This window comes from Anomaloglossus baeobatrachus, chromosome 4 (assembly GCF_048569485.1).
Source record: "Anomaloglossus baeobatrachus isolate aAnoBae1 chromosome 4, aAnoBae1.hap1, whole genome shotgun sequence".
Taxonomy (NCBI): domain Eukaryota; kingdom Metazoa; phylum Chordata; class Amphibia; order Anura; family Aromobatidae; genus Anomaloglossus; species Anomaloglossus baeobatrachus.
Genome location: NC_134356.1, coordinates 520,081,823 through 520,101,749, shown reverse-complemented (window position 1 = coordinate 520,101,749; position 19,927 = coordinate 520,081,823). Strand labels below are relative to the sequence as shown.

General features: G+C 48.3%; 1 protein-coding gene across 1 annotated transcript in view; it reads left to right on the top strand.

Moving 5' to 3' along the window:
* The window catches only part of STRC (stereocilin), a 140,597-nt gene that overhangs the window by 81,706 nt on the left and 38,964 nt on the right, over positions 1–19,927 (top strand). Inside the window, exons 21-22 of the mRNA XM_075345883.1 lie at positions 11,762–11,936; positions 12,394–12,563. Coding sequence (XP_075201998.1) covers positions 11,762–11,936; positions 12,394–12,563 — 345 coding nt within the window. The remainder of the gene's footprint in view (positions 1–11,761; positions 11,937–12,393; positions 12,564–19,927) is intronic.

The following is a 19,927-nucleotide window of genomic DNA, read 5'->3' as shown; positions in this document are numbered from 1 at the left end:
TCAGGGCCAGCGCCTGCGGGCAAAGAGTAGAGCTCCTCCGGTCCAGCTTGAAGCCGGGGAGCGGGTTACCGTTGGGGACCCATCGCAACCAACAAGTACACAAAGGTGCTAGGAAGAGGGACATCACCGTCACCTACTGGGAGAGCAAGTGCAGCCGTCCGTGGGACCGTCTTTCCAGCCATTTGGTTTACCGTAAAAACTGTGTCAACGTCTCAGGCTGAGTGAGTACCACAGTGCCGCAAGGCACAGCGCTGCCCCCGCGTCCCTGCGCCCACCAGGCCCTGCACCCCCCAAGCCATCACCGGGCCCCGGGATCACCAACCCCTACCCACGGAGGGGCAACATAACACCTGGCTGCTCCGCATCACCATCCCCGGGATCCCCGTATTGAGCAGCGGTGGTGAAATCACCACAACCGTGGGTGGCGTCACGGACAATAAACTATCCCCACACCCAACAAACCCCTTTCACTCACGGGCGAGGAGTGCCGCTCGAGAAACCCCCGGGATCCGGCCCACAGCTCGAGCCACCACTGAGCAGCAGCCGCCGGACCCGAGCAGAAGGGGTGAGCGTAGTGTGCTGACACCCTCCTCCCCGCCCGCGACAACTTGGCGTCACGAACAGGATCTTACCGCTCTGCCGTCTGGTAGAGGTGCGCCTTGTTACCGCCGGAGGTATCCGGCAGAAAAATTTCAGAAGCCGCCATCTTTGGCGCGAAAAGTTTCCGCTCGAGCGTCTTCTCAAGCAGTAGAGGCGCGAAGGCCAAAACCCCGCCCCGAGAGAGGAGGGGCCGGAAAGAGCTAAGGGGGATGCGATGGCGGCTGGCTGCATGTAGCTGCAGCTATAAAAGCAGGGACGCCAGGACTCTGCAGACATACCGTTCCTGGAAGAAGAAGAAGAAGAAGAAGAAGAAGTCACCATGTGGATGCCGTCCCGTGACACCGTAGCCCCCGCGCCTGGAACCGCGGCGTGGGTGGAGATCCGGACCGCGCAGCTCTACCAACGGCTGCAGGTGAAGATGCAGCTCCTCATGGAGGAGTGGGAGGCCGACATGGCGGATGTTATAGCCACCGTGCGGAGACGCGAGGAGGAAGCGGAGAAAGGGAGGGTGAGTGACCCACGCCCCTATGTCCCCGAGGGACCGGTCACTGCGGCTGAGGGACCCGGTCCAAGCCCTCTCCCCCCGCTGCCTCCCTCGCCACCCGTCCCGGAGGCCGTGACCCCGCCATTAGGCCTGCTACCACCGCAACCGGTAGCAACACCCAGCATCCCCGCCCAGGCGGGCCAACCTGTAGCCGGAGCCCGCAGTAAACCGGAGGTGTTACCGTGGAAGATTCCAAAGGTTGAACTGGAGGCATCCCCTGAAAAATCCCCCGAGCCGGAGCCGATGACCCGCTCCGAGCCGAAGGCCCAGCAGCGGAAAGCCCCTATGCCCATCCCCCACACCTCGGTTGAGGTAGCGCCGGGTTGTTGCTGCAAAGCAGCGCCCAAGGCCAAGACACCGCGAGACATGCCGCCCAGATTCCTGACAGTGGGCAACGTCCAGGATGTCCCGCGGGGCCCGACCCGTGCGCCGGCGCTGGCAGCAGCGCCGTATTGGGATAGGGAGCCGGTACCGCTGGGCCTGGAGATCGCCGAGAGGGAACGAAAGAAGGCCGAGCTGGTGGCCCGAGCTATCAAAGAAAAAGAGAATCTCCGACAGGCCACGTTCCGTGTCCGGGGTCCGTTGTACGAGGGGCAGGTGAGGCGGTTTGATGTCCGCCGGGGCTACGGGTTAATCTACGAGCCGGGCCTGGAGGCCGAAGTGTTTGTAGCCCGGCGGGATGTGAATGCCCACCTGCCTGAGGAGCATCCCGGCCGCAACCTAATGCCGGGAGACATCGTGCAATACACCCGGCACTGTGGGGAGCGGGGGTGGTTCGCGCTGGACGCTAAGTTAAGGGGCAGCCAAGAGTCCTGAGTGAGCGCCGAGCCCCCTCCCTTGGAAGGAGTGCCTGAGCCTGAAAGTCTGGAGTAGGGCAGCGGATGCCCGTTGCACCGTCCCCGTTGGGACCACCAGAAAGTTGTGTGAGTTGCTGTTTAAAAGTTTGAAAAGTTTGCAGAGAATGATGAAAAATGATAATACTGAGTACTTTACCTGATTGTCTGCTGTGATTTGCAACCGGCCGGAGCCGGCACCGTTGTCCCTGTGGGGACCGTTTAAAAAGTTTGGCATGGGAACTATCCATGGACAAGCCCGTGAACTTGCAGGGCACCCACAAACGTTAAGTGGCTTGTAAATATGTTGTTTGCCGTTACCGTTTCCGCAATGCCGCCTCCGGAGAGGCAGGTTGGAGGGAGGGCCCTCAGCAGAGCAGGCTGGGGCCCAGCCACCAAAGGAACCGGTGGCTACCCTCTGGAGAGAAGGACAGATCCCGCTCGGGTACCGTGTGCTGGACTGTGGGTCAAGGGGTGCTGCCTGGGCTTTAGAGGCAGCATCAGGGCCAGGTTGCTTGGGTGGGAGAGAGCGGAAACCGTAACCGTAAACTGTTTGCAACGTTAAAGAAATGTGCCTCCCGTTATGGGAAGAGTTATTAAAAATGTATATATGTTACCATTACCATGTTATCTTTTACAGAAAAATAAAACCGGTGTTGGACGGCAGCCCGCGGATGGTCTGCATTTTGCTAAGGGGGAATGTGTCGCCCTGGGCAAGCAGGGTACACAGGTCACACACCACCACACCCTACATCCCAGGTAGGAACACCAAAGCTAACCAACAATCCTTGTTGCCTTCCTCCAGAGGCTGATGATTCACACCAGGGGGTGGGCCAGGCGGTTGGCTCCGCCCACCGGGGAGTTCACAGCTCTGGAGGCGGGAGAAACAAGGCAGTTAGAGCTCAGGGAGAGCTTGAGTAAACAGCTAAGATGAGTTAAGGAAGTGAAAGTGAAGGAAGAAAAGTGGTAAAGGAGGAAAGCAAGAGTGGTGACAGAACAGAAAGAGTGTGCAAAAGCCTGAAGTAGTCCGGTTGTGTGCAGGACAGGTCAGCAAGGTCAGCAACGGCGGTGACTGTCTGGAGGGGGACCGTTTGGAAGTTCCTGGAAGGACCCCGGAGGCTGTGTGCCCGGCGGTCTGGAGCAGTGTTCCGAAGGACAGTCAGCACCAGGGCAGGGGCCTCTCGGACCCCGGCAAGGCTTGGAGTCGGCAGAATTTGCCAAATCCATCAGTGAAGGGGACGTAGATCCCCCAACAACCAAGTCCCGATTGAAGGCAACAGCCCAGCCAGTGTAAGAGAGACACCGCCACCGCCAAGGCACCAGTTTCTCAGGGCCAGCGCCTGCGGGCAAAGAGTAGAGCTCCTCCGGTCCAGCTTGAAGCCGGGGAGCGGGTTACCGGTGGGGACCCATCGCAACCAACAAGTACACAAAGGTGCTAGGAAGAGGGACATCACCGTCACCTACTGGGAGAGCAAGTGCAGCCGTCCGTGGGACCGTCTTTCCAGCCGTTTGGTTTACCGTAAAAACTGTGTCAACGTCTCAGGCTGAGTGAGTACCACAGTGCCGCAAGGCACAGCGCTGCCCCCGCGTCCCTGCGCCCACCAGGCCCTGCACCCCCCAAGCCATCACCGGGCCCCGGGATCACCAACCCCTACCCACGGAGGGGCAACATAACACCTGGATGCTCCGCATCACCATCCCCGGGATCCCCGTATTGAGCAGCGGTGGTGAAATCACCACAACCGTGGGTGGCGTCACGGACAATAAACTATCCCCACACCCAACAAACCCCTTTCACTCACGGGCGAGGAGTGCCGCTCGAGAAGCCCCCGGGATCCGGCCCACAGCTCGAGCCACCACTGAGCAGCAGCCGCCGGACCCGAGCAGAAGGGGTGAGCGTAGTGTGCTGACACCCTCCTCCCCGCCCGCGACATGACAGTCTCTGCTGCGGTCATCGCTTATCGCGGCTCAGTAATAGGCTATACTCAGAGCGGGCAGTCGTGCTCTATGGCTGCTCGCTCTGGCATGTAGCAGTGCTGGATGTGTTGGCGTGGGACTTCTCCTGTGGATTACGTCGGAGCTGCAGGGTGTTGGGAGTTAATAAAGAGGTGAAGCAGGGTGTGTTTTGAACTTTATTCCAAATAAAGGATTGTTCTCTGTGTCTGTGTTTATTTACTGTCACTTACAGGTTTGTGTGATGCAGGTATCTGATAGACGCCTGTGTGACGCCCTGGGCAAGCCAGGGGTCACAGGTCATAACACCACCACACCCTACACCCCGGATAGGTACACCAAAGCTAACCCAAAATCCTTGTTGCCTTCCTCCAGGGGCTGATGTCCACACCAGGGGGTGGGCCAGGCGGTTGGCTCCGCCCACCGAGGAGTTCACAGCCCTGGAGGCGGGAAAACCAGGCAGATCAGTTTGAGAGGTAGAAGTGGAAGGAGTGAGGAGAGATAGAGTTTGAGAAGTGAAGCTGAAGGAAGTGGTAGAGGAGCAAGTGAGAGGAGGAAAGGTGAAGAGAAAGTGACAGTTGAGAAAGCCTGAAGTTGGTCCGGGTGTGTGCCCCGGACTGAGAACAGCAAGGTCAGCAGACGGCGGTGACTGTCTGCAGGAGAGGCTGCTTGGAGGTTGCCAAAAGGACCGTGGACGGGTGGTGGCCCGGCGGTACCGGAGCGGTATACGAAGAGAAGCCAGCACCATTGGCAGGGGCCTTTCGGATCCCGGCAAGGCTAGGAGTCGCCGTGAATTTGCCAAATCCGTCAGTGAAGGGGACCTCTGGGTCTCCCAACAACCAAGTCCCGATTGAAGGCAACAGTCCAACCGTTAGAGAGAGACACCGCCACCGCCAGGGCACCAGTTTCTCAGTGCCAGCGCCTGCGGGCAAAGAGGGGCTCCTCCGGCACATATCCAGGCCGGGGAGCGGGTTACCGGTGGGAACCCATCGCTACCAACACTTCATTAGGTGCAGGGACAGAGACCGTCACCGTCAACTACCGGGGAAAAGCAACAGCAGCCATCCGTGGGAACCGTCTTTCCAGCCGTCTGTTTTACCGAGAACTGTGTCACCATCTCAGGCTGAGTGAGTACCACAGTGCCGTGAGGCACAGCGCTGCTCCCGCGTCCCTGCACCCCGCCAAGCCCTGCACCGGCCCTGCCATCCAGCATCCCCCAAATCATCACTGGGCCCCGGGACAACTACCCCCTACCCACGGAGGGGAGAACTAACAACTTCGCTGCTCCCTGTCACCGCTCCCGGGATCCCCATATAGAGCAGCGGTGGTGTCCATACAATCACCACAACCGTGGGTGGCGTCACGGACAATAAACTATCCCAACAACCAAACCCCTTTCACTCACGGGCGAGGAGCGCCGCTCGAGTCCCCGGGATCCGGCCCATCGCTCGAGCCACCGAGCAGCAGCAGGCCGCAGCAGCAGCAGAGGCAGCCGGACCCGAGCAGTGGGAGAGCGCTGCGTCCCCTCCTCCGCCCGCGACACCTGTGCCATCACACAAAGCTAGGGTTTAGCAGCAGCTGTGCACTATTATTAACCCCTGCTATTACCCCAACTGGCACCGCATCACGTCTCTGGGAAGAGCCAGTATCGCACACCGGTATGGTCACATACACAGGTGATGTCAGACCCGCAAGAGTCTGACAGCGCATCACCGGTACTGCTGCACACTTCTGACAGGAGTAAAAAAAAAAAAAATCTGCCAGCAGGTGGAAATTTGGTGCTAAAAGCTGGTGCAGACGATTTCAGCACCAAATGTGCACCTCCTGGCAAAAAACTGCGGCAAAAATCGCGGAAAAATAACCGCGCCAAAAACCGTGGCAAACAATTGCGTCAAAACACCACGTTTTTTTGCCAGGAGGTGTAGGTTGGATGCAGGAATATGGTGTAAAAATCTCAGTATCAAATTTGCATCCCTTGCCCCCCCCCCCCCCCACACAAAAAAAAAAAAATTCTGCCAGCAGGTGGAAATTTGGTGCTGAAAGCTGGTGCAGACGATTTCAGCACCAAACGTGCACCGCCTGGTAAGAAAACGAGGCAAAAATCGCAGAAAAATAACCACGGCAAAAACCGCGGTAAAAAAATTCTGCCAAAACACCGCGTTTTTTTGCCAGGAGGTGTAGATTGGATGCAGGAATATGGTATAAAAATTTCAGCACAAAATCTGCATCTCTTGGCCCAAAAAACTGCAATTTTTCTGCTAGGAGATGCAGGTCTGTGAACTCAGTGACCTCCACCTGAGGTCAGGTTACCTGCGATCACATATGAAGGACCGTGGGAACCTCCAGCTGTGACCGCAAATGACCTTGAGTGACGTCACCGCTCAATGCGTAGCTCATTCATTCTCTGGAGCTCACAGAGAGTGGTCGGTCGTGCCGCTCTCTGTGATATTCAGATGTAGCAGAGCTGAAGCGGCGTGGGACTTCTCCTGTGGATTACGTCAGAGCTGCAGGGTGTTTGGGCTTAATAAAGAGGTGAAGCAGGGTGTGTTTTGTATTTTATTCCAAATAAAGGATTGTTCTCTGTGTCTGTGTTTATTTACTGTCACTTACAGGTTTGTGTGATGCAGGTATCTGATAGACGCCTGTGCCATCACACAAAGCTAGGGTTTAGCAGCAGCTGTGTGCCACTATTAGCCCCTGCTATTACCCCGACTGGCACCGCATCACGCCACCGGGAAGAGTCGGTAGCGCACACCGGTATGGTCACATCTAACAGATGCGGCAGTACCGGGCGGCTGCGGGCTGAGGATATACCAGCCCCCAGCCGGCGTTATCATGGCTGGGGATGAAAATAGGGGGAACCTAGCGTCGGTTTTTTACTTTCACCGGAATGACACATGCAAGGGGCTCACGCGAGTCTGCCATGGCAGCACCCAACAAAGCCTCGCACGTGTGACTCTGGGCACTGGATACACAGCACAGATACAGCGCGACAGCTGGGGCTGCAGCCGCGCGCTATGACTGTGCTGCCGAGTGTATTCACCACCGTGAACTGACCAACAGACTGTACTGCTTTCCCCGCCCACCGGCCGTTCTGGCGCCTGTGATTGGTTGCAGTTAGCTGACATGCTGCCACTCAGGGTGGGGGCATGTCTGACTGCAAACAACACGCGCCGGTGGGCGGGGAAAACAATGAATATTGAATTGTCGGCTCCGGAAGGTAAGAGCGTGACCCGGAAGGAGTGTGCTGCCATGACAGCGCCTCGGTGAGTATGCCGCGCTCGCTCCTATCCCCCTAGCCCCTCCACAAACGTTTTTAACCTCCGGATTCCGGTCCCCATTGACTTATATGGGCACCGGATTCCGGAGCAGATCGGACTCTTTTTTAAATCTGGCAGTGATCCGCTGGTACCGGTTTATTGGCCGTCCGATCAGCTAGTATATTTCTCATAAGTTTGCAGTTCGAAATGTTGACTTTTTTCTGCGGTCTTTATTTATTGTTTTCTCACCTAAGGCCCTGTGCGCACTGGAAAACGGAATTCTCTTAAGAAAATTCTGCAAGGTCTGAAAGATTTCCGCACCCCCGGTAAAAAAACGTGGCAAACCGCACCCGAAAACCGCATGCGGCGCTATTGTTCGCGGTATTGCCGTGGTTTTGTCGCATGCGGGTTGGTACATGTGTTTTAATGCATTCAATGCAATAAAGCACATTGAAGAAAAAAAAAAAAGTCATTTCCTTCTGAGATAGATAGTAGATCAGGGGTGGGGAACCTCCGGCCCGCGGGCTGTATACGGCCCGTGACGACTTTTTATGCGGCCCCCGGGCACATTCCTGGGGACCGCTGTGCTCTGGCAGCAGCCGCGCTTTTCCCGGCTGCCGGCCCTTTAAATCCCACTGCCTGATGCCCTGAGGGTAGATGCTAGAATGTACGGGCTCTATCCAGATCCTGACTTCCAGGACCTGACTGCAGCCCATACATTCTAGGCTTAACCCCCGGACTGTGCTAGTCTGCTCTGGTGGGCGGGGCAGCACGCTGCGATAAGTCACACAAGAGCTGCGGCAGATTTAACAGGCTCCCGGACCTGCTGTGTGTGTGACTCCCCCCTCCCCCTCACTGTGAGTACTCAACCCATCGCTGCCCCCCCCTCCCAGCTCAGCCTCAGTGCTGTGTACTCACTTGTGCTATGTGTACCCCTCAATGCTGTGTACCCCCTAGTACAGTGTGTATTCCCTTGTGCTGTGTATCCCCTAGTACAGTGTGTACTACCTAATGCTGTGTGCACCCCCTAATGTTGAGTACACCCCCTAGTACAGTGTGTACCCCCAGTGCTGTGTACCCCCTCAGCGCTGTGTAACCCCCCACTGCTGTCCGTACCCCCCTAGTGCTGTCTGTACCCTTTGGGTGATGTCTATGCCCCCCCAGTGCTGTCCGCACCACCTAATGCTGTTCATGCTGCCACCAGTGCTGTCCATGCCACGGTCAGTGCTGTCTGTGCCCCCCTTATGCTGTCCGTGCTCCCCAGTGCTGTGTGCCACCCCTCAGTATTGTGTACCCCCCAGTGCTCTGAACTCGCTACTGCTGTCTGTACCCTCCCACTGCTTTCTATGCCCCCCAGTCCGTGCCCTCCTGTTGATGTCTTTGCTCCCCCAGACCTGTCTGTATCTCCCTAGTGATGCCACCTAGTGCTGTCCATGATGCCACCTATTGCTGTCCGTGCTGCCTCCTAGTGTGGTCTGAGCTGCCTCCTAGTGCGGTCCGTGCTGCCACGTATTGCGGTCCGTGCTGCCACCTAGTGCGGTCCGTGCTGCCACCTAGTGCAGTCCTTGTCCCCAGTCATGTCTGTGCCACCACCAGGGCTGTCCATGCCCCCCTACTGATGTATATGCCCCAGCCCCTCCTGTGATGTATATGCCCCAGCCCCTCCTGTGATGTATATTCCCCAGCCCCTCCCGTGATGTGTACTCCCAGTGTCTCCTGTAATGTATGCGCCCCAGCCCCTCCTGTGATGCATATGTCCCAGCCCCTCCTGTGATGTATATGCCCCCAGCATCTCCAGACCGAGACAAACTTGGAAAAGCAGCTCTGAGAAACAAGATGATCAATATCACCGAACATCACAGTCGCACTAAAGAGAAGTAGCTCCTGCCTCCACAGTAGGGGTGAGTTAATTAATCGTTTGACCAAATATAGCAGGGTTATTATTCAAGTTGATAATGTTGTGCGGCCCCCAAAGGTTAGTAGGAAATTCCAAATGGCCTCCGGCAGTAAAAAGGTTCCCCACCCCTGTAGTAGATAGATAGATAGATAGATAGAGTCCCTGTGAGCACACGCTGCATTTCTCCTGAGCGGTAATGTGTTGTTCACATCACCGGCCGTGGGAAATAACCTGTGGTTACCTCTGCTGTCTCGTTGTGAGGCTGCATTCAGTGCAGTGTGTCAATCGTGGCTGGATGCAAGCGTCGCAGGACGTGGATTACGCCGGATCTGTGTGTTTTGGGGGGGTTAATAAAGGGATGAAACAGGGGCTTTTTTGTGTTTTATTTAAAATAAAGGATTTTTCGGTGTGTTTTTTTACTTTACTTACGGATTGATTATGTCAGCTGTCTCATAGACGCTGCCATGATCAAGCCTGGACTTAAATGGCAGCAATCCGCTGCCATTTAACTCGTTATTACCTGGATTGCCACCGCATCACGGCATCTGGAAGAGTCGGGGACACTCCGGGACTGCCGCATAATGGATGTGACAGTCCCGAGGCAGCTGTGGGCTGATATTCTCGGCTGCGGGAGGGGGGGGGACATTAACCCTGTCCCTCGCTCTCCCCAGCCTGAGAATACCGGGCCGCCGCTGTGTGTTTACCTCGGCTGGAAGGTAAAAATACAGCGGTTTCTGTATGTCCGTTTGATTTGTATGTGTATTCTATGTGTCTGTGTGTGATCTGTGTGTTTACTATATGTCTTGTGTCTGTGATGTGTGTGTGTTTACTCTGGTCAGCTTCCTCTTCCTGTCATAATGACATCACTTCCCTGCAAACCGCAGGGCAGCGATGAACATTATGTCCCGAAACTGCGAAATACCGGAGAGAATAACGCAGGAAAATGCAATGAACTGCACAGAATTTGCTGCCTGCGGTATTCCCTGCGGGATTTCATGATTACATTGCAGTCAATGGAGTGAAATCCCGCAGCGACGTGCGGAAAAGAAGTGACATGCAATTGTTTTTGCTGCGGGAATCCTGCAACAAAACATGCAGCTGTCAAATTCCGCATAGTGCGCACAGCATTTTATTTTCCCATAGGTTTTGCTGGTGAATCACTGCAGAGATGTTATGAACATAACATGCAGTAAAACATGCAGCAAAACCGCAGGAAATCCGCGTAAAAAAAAACGGTAAATGCGCACAGAGCCTAGGGGCTGTTTTATAGGGTTTATTGGACCTAAAATTGAAATCTAATTGGTTTTTCATTCTGCGTGATGATGCCTCTACTTCTTGCTGCCATACTGTACATTTCATAGGATTGCAAAAACATAGCGGGCTGGTGGCCTTTAGCATGATTGCAGGATAAGACTACATAGTTGTAGTGTTGCCATAGACGTGTGTAGCTGTCTGTAAAGTTGCCTTTTTTTTTTTTTTTTTCATTTTATGTGCAGTGAAACAATAACAAATAATTTAAAAAAAAATATTTAATCTTGTGTATAAATACAGAGAACCTTCTATTTTTGAATTTACCCACAAATTTTACTGTTCAGTGTATAGACTGGCTATGTACTACCATACATTGTAATACTTTTATATTTTAATAGATGTTGCTCTGTTCTAAAAATAGCTGCTTAAAGAAGTCCTCCCAGCAAACTTTTATTAGCAAACCCTGTGTAAATGTGTATGTAGTGTCATGTAGGTGCGGTAACAACTCACTAATTGCTGTCTTTTACGGTTTCCAGTACTGGTCTGGTCTACATCTGGGTCTCATTGCATTTATTCTGTCTTGCATGCACAAAAAATTGAGTGTGTGTCGGAAGTAATTCTTACAATATTAGCTTTTGGAGAGTCAGAACGGAGCTTTTTAGCCTTACATTGTAAAAGCCACTTCCGGCTCACACATACACTACAGTGTGAGCCGGTAGAGTTAGACTAGTTGTCACATGAGTTAGAAGAGGACCGGAGCGGTACTTGAAACTGGGTAAAATGACAGTCAGTGAGTATTTTAGTGTATTTAAAGGGAACCTGGTATGTGAAAAAACTGTATTAACTTGCATATATGGGGTTAATCTGCAGGTAAGTAGCATTTGGCACCTGCCCAGTGCCTGCAAATTGAATCCCGCTGATGGGAGGAAAAGAATCTTATTCCCCCAGGCAAAGTTCTGGTTTTAGTTATGGGAGTGGCACCAGCATGAGTTCAGTCACTTGTCCATGTATCAGGAGCAGCAACTATAACCCGCACTGACTGACAGCCAATCAGCATTGGACCTAACAGTCAGTCAATGCCGGGGCATGGTTGCAGCCATCAATATCAATACATAGAGCAGTGACTAAAATTGGGGACGCCCCATGACTGAAGCCCAAACACTGCTGGGACGCATAAAGTTTATTTCCTGCCAGCACCGAGGTATAATGTGCACTGCGGCACCGGGCAGGTTACAAATGCTAATGACCTGCAGATTAACCTCATAGCTGCAGGTTAATAGCCTTTATACACGTTACAGATTCCCTCACTACAAATATATTTTCACAGTTATAAAGCAATACAAAGTTTGGTAGGAGTAATTCTTTAAATTTATGTAAATGGAGATTTGTGTGTTTTTTTACAATATGTGTTGATGTTTTGTAGGATGTATTGGGACGAGATACCTTGGAATGGCTACTAGAGAGTCAGAGAGAATGGGAAGACAGTGACATCGGGAAGGTTTGTACCACTCAAAGCTCTATTGCTCAGGAGCGAATAAGGAGGAACAAGATGTTGTTGGCCTCTTTTCTAACTAGAAGTGGCTTTAGAGGCATCCGAGGTAAGATACTTTTGCATAGGTAGCTTTTTTCAAAATCTTCTAGAAGAGCCTTTATCGCTAATAGGAGAATGAAATAGAGGACAAATACCAGTCTTATGAAAGTCAATAATGATGTTATCTCTCGTAATATAGACTAGAATTTACATTACTATTGTTATGTAGAAATAATAATATTTTAATTGCCAAAATAAGAAAATAATAACTAGACTTGCTTTTACCATTGGTAAAAGAAATTTCATTCAGTGTTATATTGACACTAACATATGTACCAGTGCACAGTGTACGACTCGTGGCATGAGGAAAGGTATTATTTTACTCATGACGGTTTATAATTCTTATAAATGTGAGTACACGAAAAGGAAGAATACGGTACATAAAAATATGAAGTGATGTGTGGTAGACGGATACGGTAATTGTCCTTTTATATTTGTATTCACCCTTGTATCTGTCATCATAGACCCTATTCCCAAATGTGTGGATATGAGGGTAACATTCCCATCAGCCTGGAGCCCCTCTCAGATTAATGGCATGCCTTTGTCAGAATTTGAAGGATGTTTGGCAATTATCACTCAAGATTTGAGTTTTTCAGTAGATCAAGGAAAAGCTGCTGTAGGAAAAGCAAAACAGGTACAATATCCTCGGTTATAAGATCAGGTGATTATTGTTGCCTTAAAAAGTTATTCTCATCTTCATAAATGGGTATTTTCAGATAGTGCTCAGAGATATAAGCAATTTTGTATTTTATTGATAAAGTTTTCAAACTTATCTTGAAGTATTAACTAGAGATGAGTGGACCCGTTGAAGTTTGGGTTCAGCCACACTTTAGATAAAGTTCAGTAATGGACCCGGACTTGACCTAAACCCCATTGGAAGTCAATGATTGAGCAGCCATAAACATGGCACTTCCACAATAACACTGATTGTACCCCTAGTGGAAGCCGCTCAAACACTGCAAGCAGCTCGCACTTGGCTGAGCACTGAGTGTACCAGAGCATACCAAAGTTCGATCGAGTGGTCAGCATATGTAAAGATCCCGAACTCCAAACTTGAACAATGATTTTTTTTTAAGTCTGTGTTTGGTATAAACACCGAACTTTACTGCTCAGGTCCGCTCATCTCTGGTATCAACACTTTCACTTTGTTTATAGTTTTTTACCCTAGAAACCGACCTGCTATATAGCAAAATATGTGCAGTGCTTACAAGCCCTTTTCTAATCAGCTTGTAAGCACTTTTTCGAAGCTGAACAGGATCTCTGGAGCGAGCTGTTATTAAATTGCAAAAGAGCTTGCTTTTACAAATACCATCAGACAATATCCATTAATAAAGATGGAAATATTGCAGAATATCCCATTATAGGGAATGTGTCATTGTAAAATGACCCATTGTTAATTCATATTTTTGTGTTATACAGTTAGGTCCAGAAATATTTGGACAGTGACACAAGTTTTGTTATTTTAGCTGTTTACAAAAACATGTTCAGAAATACAATTATATATATAATATGGGCTGAAAGTGCACACTCCCAGCTGCAATATGAGAGTTTTCACATCCAAATCGGAGAAAGGGTTTAGGAATCATAGCTCTGTAATGCATAGCCTCCTCTTTTTAAAGGGACCAAAAGTAATTGGACAAGGGACTCTAAGGGCTGCAATTAACTCTGAAGGCGTCTCCCTCGTTAACCTGTAATCAATGAAGTAGTTAAAAGGTCTGGGGTTGATTACAGGTGTGTGGTTTTGCATTTGGAAGCTGTTGCTGTGACCAGACAACATGCGGTCTAAGGAACTCTCAATTGAGGTGAAGCAGAACATCCTGAGGCTGAAAAAAAAAGAAAAAATCCATCAGAGAGATAGCAGACATGCTTGGAGTAGCAAAATCAACAGTCGGGTACATTCTGAGAAAAAAGGAATTGACTGGTGAGCTTGGGAACTCAAAAAGGCCTGGGCGTCCACGGATGACAACAGTGGTGGATGATTGCCGCATACCTTCTTTGGTGAAGAAGAACCCGTTTACAACATCAACTGAAGTCCAGAACACTCTCAGTGAAGTAGGTGTATCTGTCTCTAAGTCAACAGTAAAGAGAAGACTCCATGAAAGTAAATACAAAGGGTTCACATCTAGATGCAAACCATTCATCAATTCCAAAAATAGACAGGCCAGAGTTAAATTTGCTGAAAAACACCTCATGAAGCCAGCTCAGTTCTGGAAAAGTATTCTATGGACAGATGAGACAAAGATCAACCTGTACCAGAATGATGGGAAGAAAAAAGTTTGGAGAAGAAAGGGAACGGCACATGATCCAAGGCACACCACATCCTCTGTAAAACATGGTGGAAGCAACGTGATGGCATGGGCATGCATGGCTTTCAATGGCACTGGGTCACTTGTGTTTATTGATGACATAACAGCAGACAAGAGTAGCCGGATGAATTCTGAAGTGTACCGGGATATACTTTCAGCCCAGATTCAGCCAAATGCCGCAAAGTTGATCGGACGGCGCTTCATAGTACAGATGGACAATGACCCCAAGCATACAGCCAAAGCTACCCAGGAGTTCATGAGTGCAAAAAAGTGGAACATTCTGCAATGGCCAAGTCAATCACCAGATCTTAACCCAATTGAGCATGCATTTCACTTGCTCAAATCCAGACTTAAGACGGAAAGACCCACAAACACGCAAGACCTGAAGGCTGCGGCTGTAAAGGCCTGGCAAAGCATTAAGAAGGAGGAAACCCAGCGTTTGGTGATGTCCATGGGTTCCAGACTTAAGGCAGTGATTGCCTCCAAAGGATTCGCAACAAAATATTGAAAATAAAAATATTTTGTTTGGGTTTGGTTTATTTGTCCAATTACTTTTGACCTCCTAAAATGTGGAGTGTTTGTAAAGAAATGTGTACAATTCCTACAATTTCTATCAGATATTTTTGTTCAAACCTTCAAATTAAACGTTACAATCTGCACTTGAATTCTGTTGTAGAGGTTTCATTTCAAATCCAATGTGGTGGCATGCAGAGCCCAACTCGCGAAAATTGTGTCACTGTCCAAATATTTCTGGACCTAACTGTATATTATGTTTCATGGTTTGGCAAAGTCTTTCTTTTTCATATCAAGACCTTTATTGAAAAACAACATTAGTAATCTTGCAATTTCCACACTGATACAATTTCAGATCTACAGATCCGGGAGCACTTGGGCAATAGCGATCATAATAAGATAAGCTTCAAAATATTATTCAATAGAACATTTAAAAGGGGGAAAGCTAAAACCTGGAATTTTAGGAAAGCTGATTTCAACAAATTAAGGGAAGAGCTTAAATGTGTAGATTGGAACAAAGTCATGGTAACTGGGGATACCGAACCTAAATGGGGTAAGTTTAAGGATATACTCCTAGAGTCCTGTAAAAAACATACCCTCTGGTAATAAAATGTCCAGGAATCAAAAGAAACCACTATGGATAAATAAGACTGTACAAAGTGAAATAAAACAAAAACAAAGGGTGTTTAAAATATTGAAGGCTGAGAATATAGAAATTGCATGGCAGAAGTATAAATATATCAATAGGAAATGTAAAAAAGAAATCAAGCAAGCAAAATTAAGTACTGAAACAAAAATCGCCAAGGACATTAAAATAAATCCCAAAATCTTTTATAAATACATTAATGCCTAAAGGAAAACAAAGGTATCGGCCCCTTAAAATATAATAACAAGTTAGTCTTTTGTTAGGACAAACAAAAGACTGATATATTAAACAGGCACTTCTCATCCATGTTCACCAAGGAACAGACTGTTCCAGGGATCATTTAACACTAGAAGTCCCAGAAATTTCGAGCTCCCCCCTGAAGTCCCGAAAGAGGGTCAAATGAACTTAATAGAACTGAATAGAACTAACTAGAAACTAAATGGCTAAATCAATGGAATGGAATGGAAAACAACAACCTCCTGTGGTGCGACAGTAATGGCCTTAATTACAGAACAAAAGACGGTGATTATAGGATGTTAGCTAAAATCCTTCAGGTCATTCAACCTGTCTCTGGGTTCCAAAGGTAGAAATATTAAATGACCCCTCTCTAGGACTTCTAGTGTTAACAAGTAAAAAATAAAAGTTCACCACCCGATATAATTTATTTAACACAAGAAGAAGTACGCTTGCGTCTGAGTAAATTAAACATTGACAAATCCCCCAGGCCAGATGGCATTCATCCACGAATATTGAGGGAATTGAGCGCCATAATCGACATACCACTGTATCTCATCTTTTTAGACTCACTTGTAACAGGGTTGGTGCCTCAGGATTGGAGGATTGCTGATGTGGTTCCGATATTTAAAAAAAGTAAGAGGGTAGATCCAGGCAACTACCGTCCAGTAAGCCTGACATCAGTAGTATGCAAAGTTTTTGAGGGCATTTTTTTTTTTTCAAAACTTTTTATTGATTTTCCAATTTTTTATAAACATAACAAGATATTCAAGGTTACACAAGGAAAAACATTTGTCTGACAATATGTGACATAATAGGGTGCAATGCCCCAACTTGATATTTTAAACTGTTTATCTGATTGATATGGTCTCTATTAAACCAAGGCAAAAGTACTAAGAAATAACAGACGCGATACAAGTCAATTAGAATCATTAAGCCCCTAAGCCAACCCCGAATGCTTCCAAATTTTCTGGCACGTCTTGTTGCTACCTTAGCGTCTCATCTCCCTTTCCTCCGGAACCCACACCTCCGTGATTTTCAATTTACCCAGTTTGTCCTGGCTATCATTCAGAAGGTACCATTCCGATTGTATAAATGGTGTCATCAGATTATTTATTTCTCCCTGAGTAAATTGACTTTCAATGAAATTTCTCCATTTCCCAAAGAACTTGGGTGTCAACCTGTCTTTGTCCTTTTCCGCTTCCACTTTCTCCAGCCTCAATAAATTATGTAATTCCCCGATGACCTCTTTTATGGATGGTCCCTCCCTTTGTATCCAATGCTTTAATATGGACCGTTTGGCTATCATGGCTATGTCATGTACTATTGTATATTTCTTCTTTCCCGGCATGTCCGATCCCCCTCTTACTCCTCCCTCAAAGGAATGGAAAATCCACACCATTAGCTCTAGATTTCCAGAAATTCCCCATGTTGCCTGGACAAATAATCTAACTTGATTCCAGAACCTGTGAATTTCCTTACACTCCCATAGTCCATGTAGCATATCTGTTTTTTCTCTCTGACATTTAGGACACCGCATATCCCTTCCCGGAATGTTGAAGCCCATAATAGCCCTGTGTAAAATTCTAAATTGGGTGTCTCTCCATCTCTCATTGGTAACATGTTTCCGCATCTGTGCCCATCCCTTCAATATATCCCCTACAACTTCCTGCCCATTCAATTGTTTCCCCCACGCTGTTAGAGTACGGCTATCCTCCCCAGATATAAGCATTCCCCGAAATGTTCGGTAAATTTTGGAAACATTTACACTTGCTACATCACTTTCCATAAGCTCATCAATCAAACTCTTATTCAATTCCTTTCCAAGCTCCCCCAAATCTACAAATACTCCATGCTTCAGTTGTTCATACTGGATGATATGTGAGCTATTAAGTTCATACTTGTCAAGCACTTCCCGTCCTGTCAGCCACCTTCTCTCCTCCACATTCATGACATCCTTCATTCTCTCGACGCCCTTCTCTTTCCATCTAGTAAATAGCTTATTTTCCCGTCCCATGGGAAAGTTCGGAGATGCCCAGGGATTTAAGTACTTAGATACTTTCCATGACAGTCCCAATTTTTTTCTTACCAGTTTCCATGTTAGCATAGTGTCTCGGAATAAGATTGAGTTCCTTATATGCCCATCCGCCCTGGACAATGGGGAGTGTAAAATGGACGCCAAATCCCACGGTGATGCATACTTGGCTTCCATGCCATAGTCTGAGTGCCTGCTCGTTCCTCTCAACCAATCAAACACATGTCTCATTATACACACCAGGTTATAACCCCGAACATCCGGGAAACTAAGACCTCCTTCCTCCGTTGACTTCATCAATGTTCGTAACTTTATTCTAGGTTTCCTTCCCCGCCATATAAAATCCGCATACGCTGAGTTGAGCCTATTTACGTCCCTCAGTTTTAGCAATATCGGGATCGTCTGGAATGGGTACAACAGTCTAGGAAAGCTCATCATTTTTATCAGGTGGCACCTTGCCAGTAGTGGTAGAGGTAGACCCTTCAAACCCTTTAGTTGTGCTATAATTTTCCTAATTAGTGGGCCATAATTCATCTCGTAAATTGATTCCACCGTTCTTCCTATATGAATTCCCAGATATTTAAGTGATGTCTGTGCTATAGGAATGCCACATATACAACCATCCCTTACATTCCCCCCTTTTAGGAACAGGATCTCACACTTTTTTTTTATTCAATTTGAATCCTGAGACTAATCCAAATTTTTCAATTAGGGCTAGAGTCTGTGGCAAATCCACGTTAGGGTTCCCCATATATAGTATGACATCATCGGCAAAAAGTGCTGTCTTTATTTCAGTTCCCCTTACCTTAATCCCTTTAAAACTATTCGGGCCCTGCAGTATTCTTGACAATGGTTCAATGGCCAAGTCGAATAAAAGGGGAGATAGCGGGCAGCCTTGTCTTGTTCCCTTCATCAAAGGGAACACGTCTGATAAAAAACCTGGAGTGTGTACCCTAGCTCCCGAGTTAGCGTAAAGATTAATGTAAAGCCTCATTTTGCCTACAATCCCTGTGGCCTCTAGTACCTTGTCCAACCAGCTCCAATTTACATTGTCAAACGCTTTTTCTGCGTCGAGTGTAACTAGAGCGGGTCTTGCCCCCCTCTCTATCTGATCCAATCTCACCGCATCCACCACTAGTATTGTCTTCCGGATATTAGTGACAGCATTTCTCCCTTTAATAAACCCTACCTGATGCTCTGTAATGATCCTTGGAAGAATCATGGCCAATCTATTAGCCATAATCTTAGATATTATTTTTAAATCCTGGTTTATAAGTGATATGGGTCTATAGCTAGAGGGATCATCCAGGTCTTTAGTTCCCTTAGGGAGTAATTTGATATATGCTACGTTTGAATTTTTAGGAATTTCCTCTCCTTCCAAAAATGCATTAAATACCGCAGTTAAATCTGGCGAGATCAGATCCCTCATAACCTTATAAAACTCGCTGTTAAAACCGTCGGGGCCTGGTGCCTTGTTGGTGTTAAGCTCCCCGATTGTTCTAGTCACAGTTGAGTGATATCTGCATTTAGGTCACTCAGATCTTCCTCTGTTACGCTAGGCAAGTGCGCTTGTCTTAACCACTCTGCCTCGTCAGTCATGTCGTTGTTTCCTGGCCCATATAGTTTTCTATAAAAATGTCCCAGCAATTTATTAATTTCCTTAGGATCTGTGGTCACCTCCCCCCCCTTTCTTTTTAGTTTGGAAATCACTGTCATTTTCCTGCTACCCCTTGCCAAATTTGCCAGCATCCTCCCCGCCTTGTTGCCAAATCTATGTAGCTCTGCTTCCCTGTGCGACCAAAATAATTGTTCCTTTTTTTTTTGCCCATTCGTCGAACCCCCTTTTTGCCTCCAACCATCTGTCTTTCGTCGTGGGAGATCTATTAGCCAAATACTTTGTGTATGCTACCCGCACTGCTTCACTCTGGGCATTATAATTCTCATTGGTTTTCCTTTTGATCATGGCCGCATATCCAATCAGGCGACCCCTCAAGACCGCTTTTGCCGTTTCCCAGTATAGCACTGGGTTCCCTTTGTGTTCCTTGTTTTCCTCTGTGAATTCTCCCCACCACTCTCGTAATACCCTGTGGAAATTATCTTGTCTGAGAAGAAACGATGGAAATCTCCATATGATATCTGTACCCCTCTTGAACTGCTCTCTGATACCCAATCTCAACGGACTATGATCAGATATCACCATGTTTTCTATCACACATTCTTGTGCCCCATAAACTAGGCCTTGAGAAATCCAAAATTGATCAATA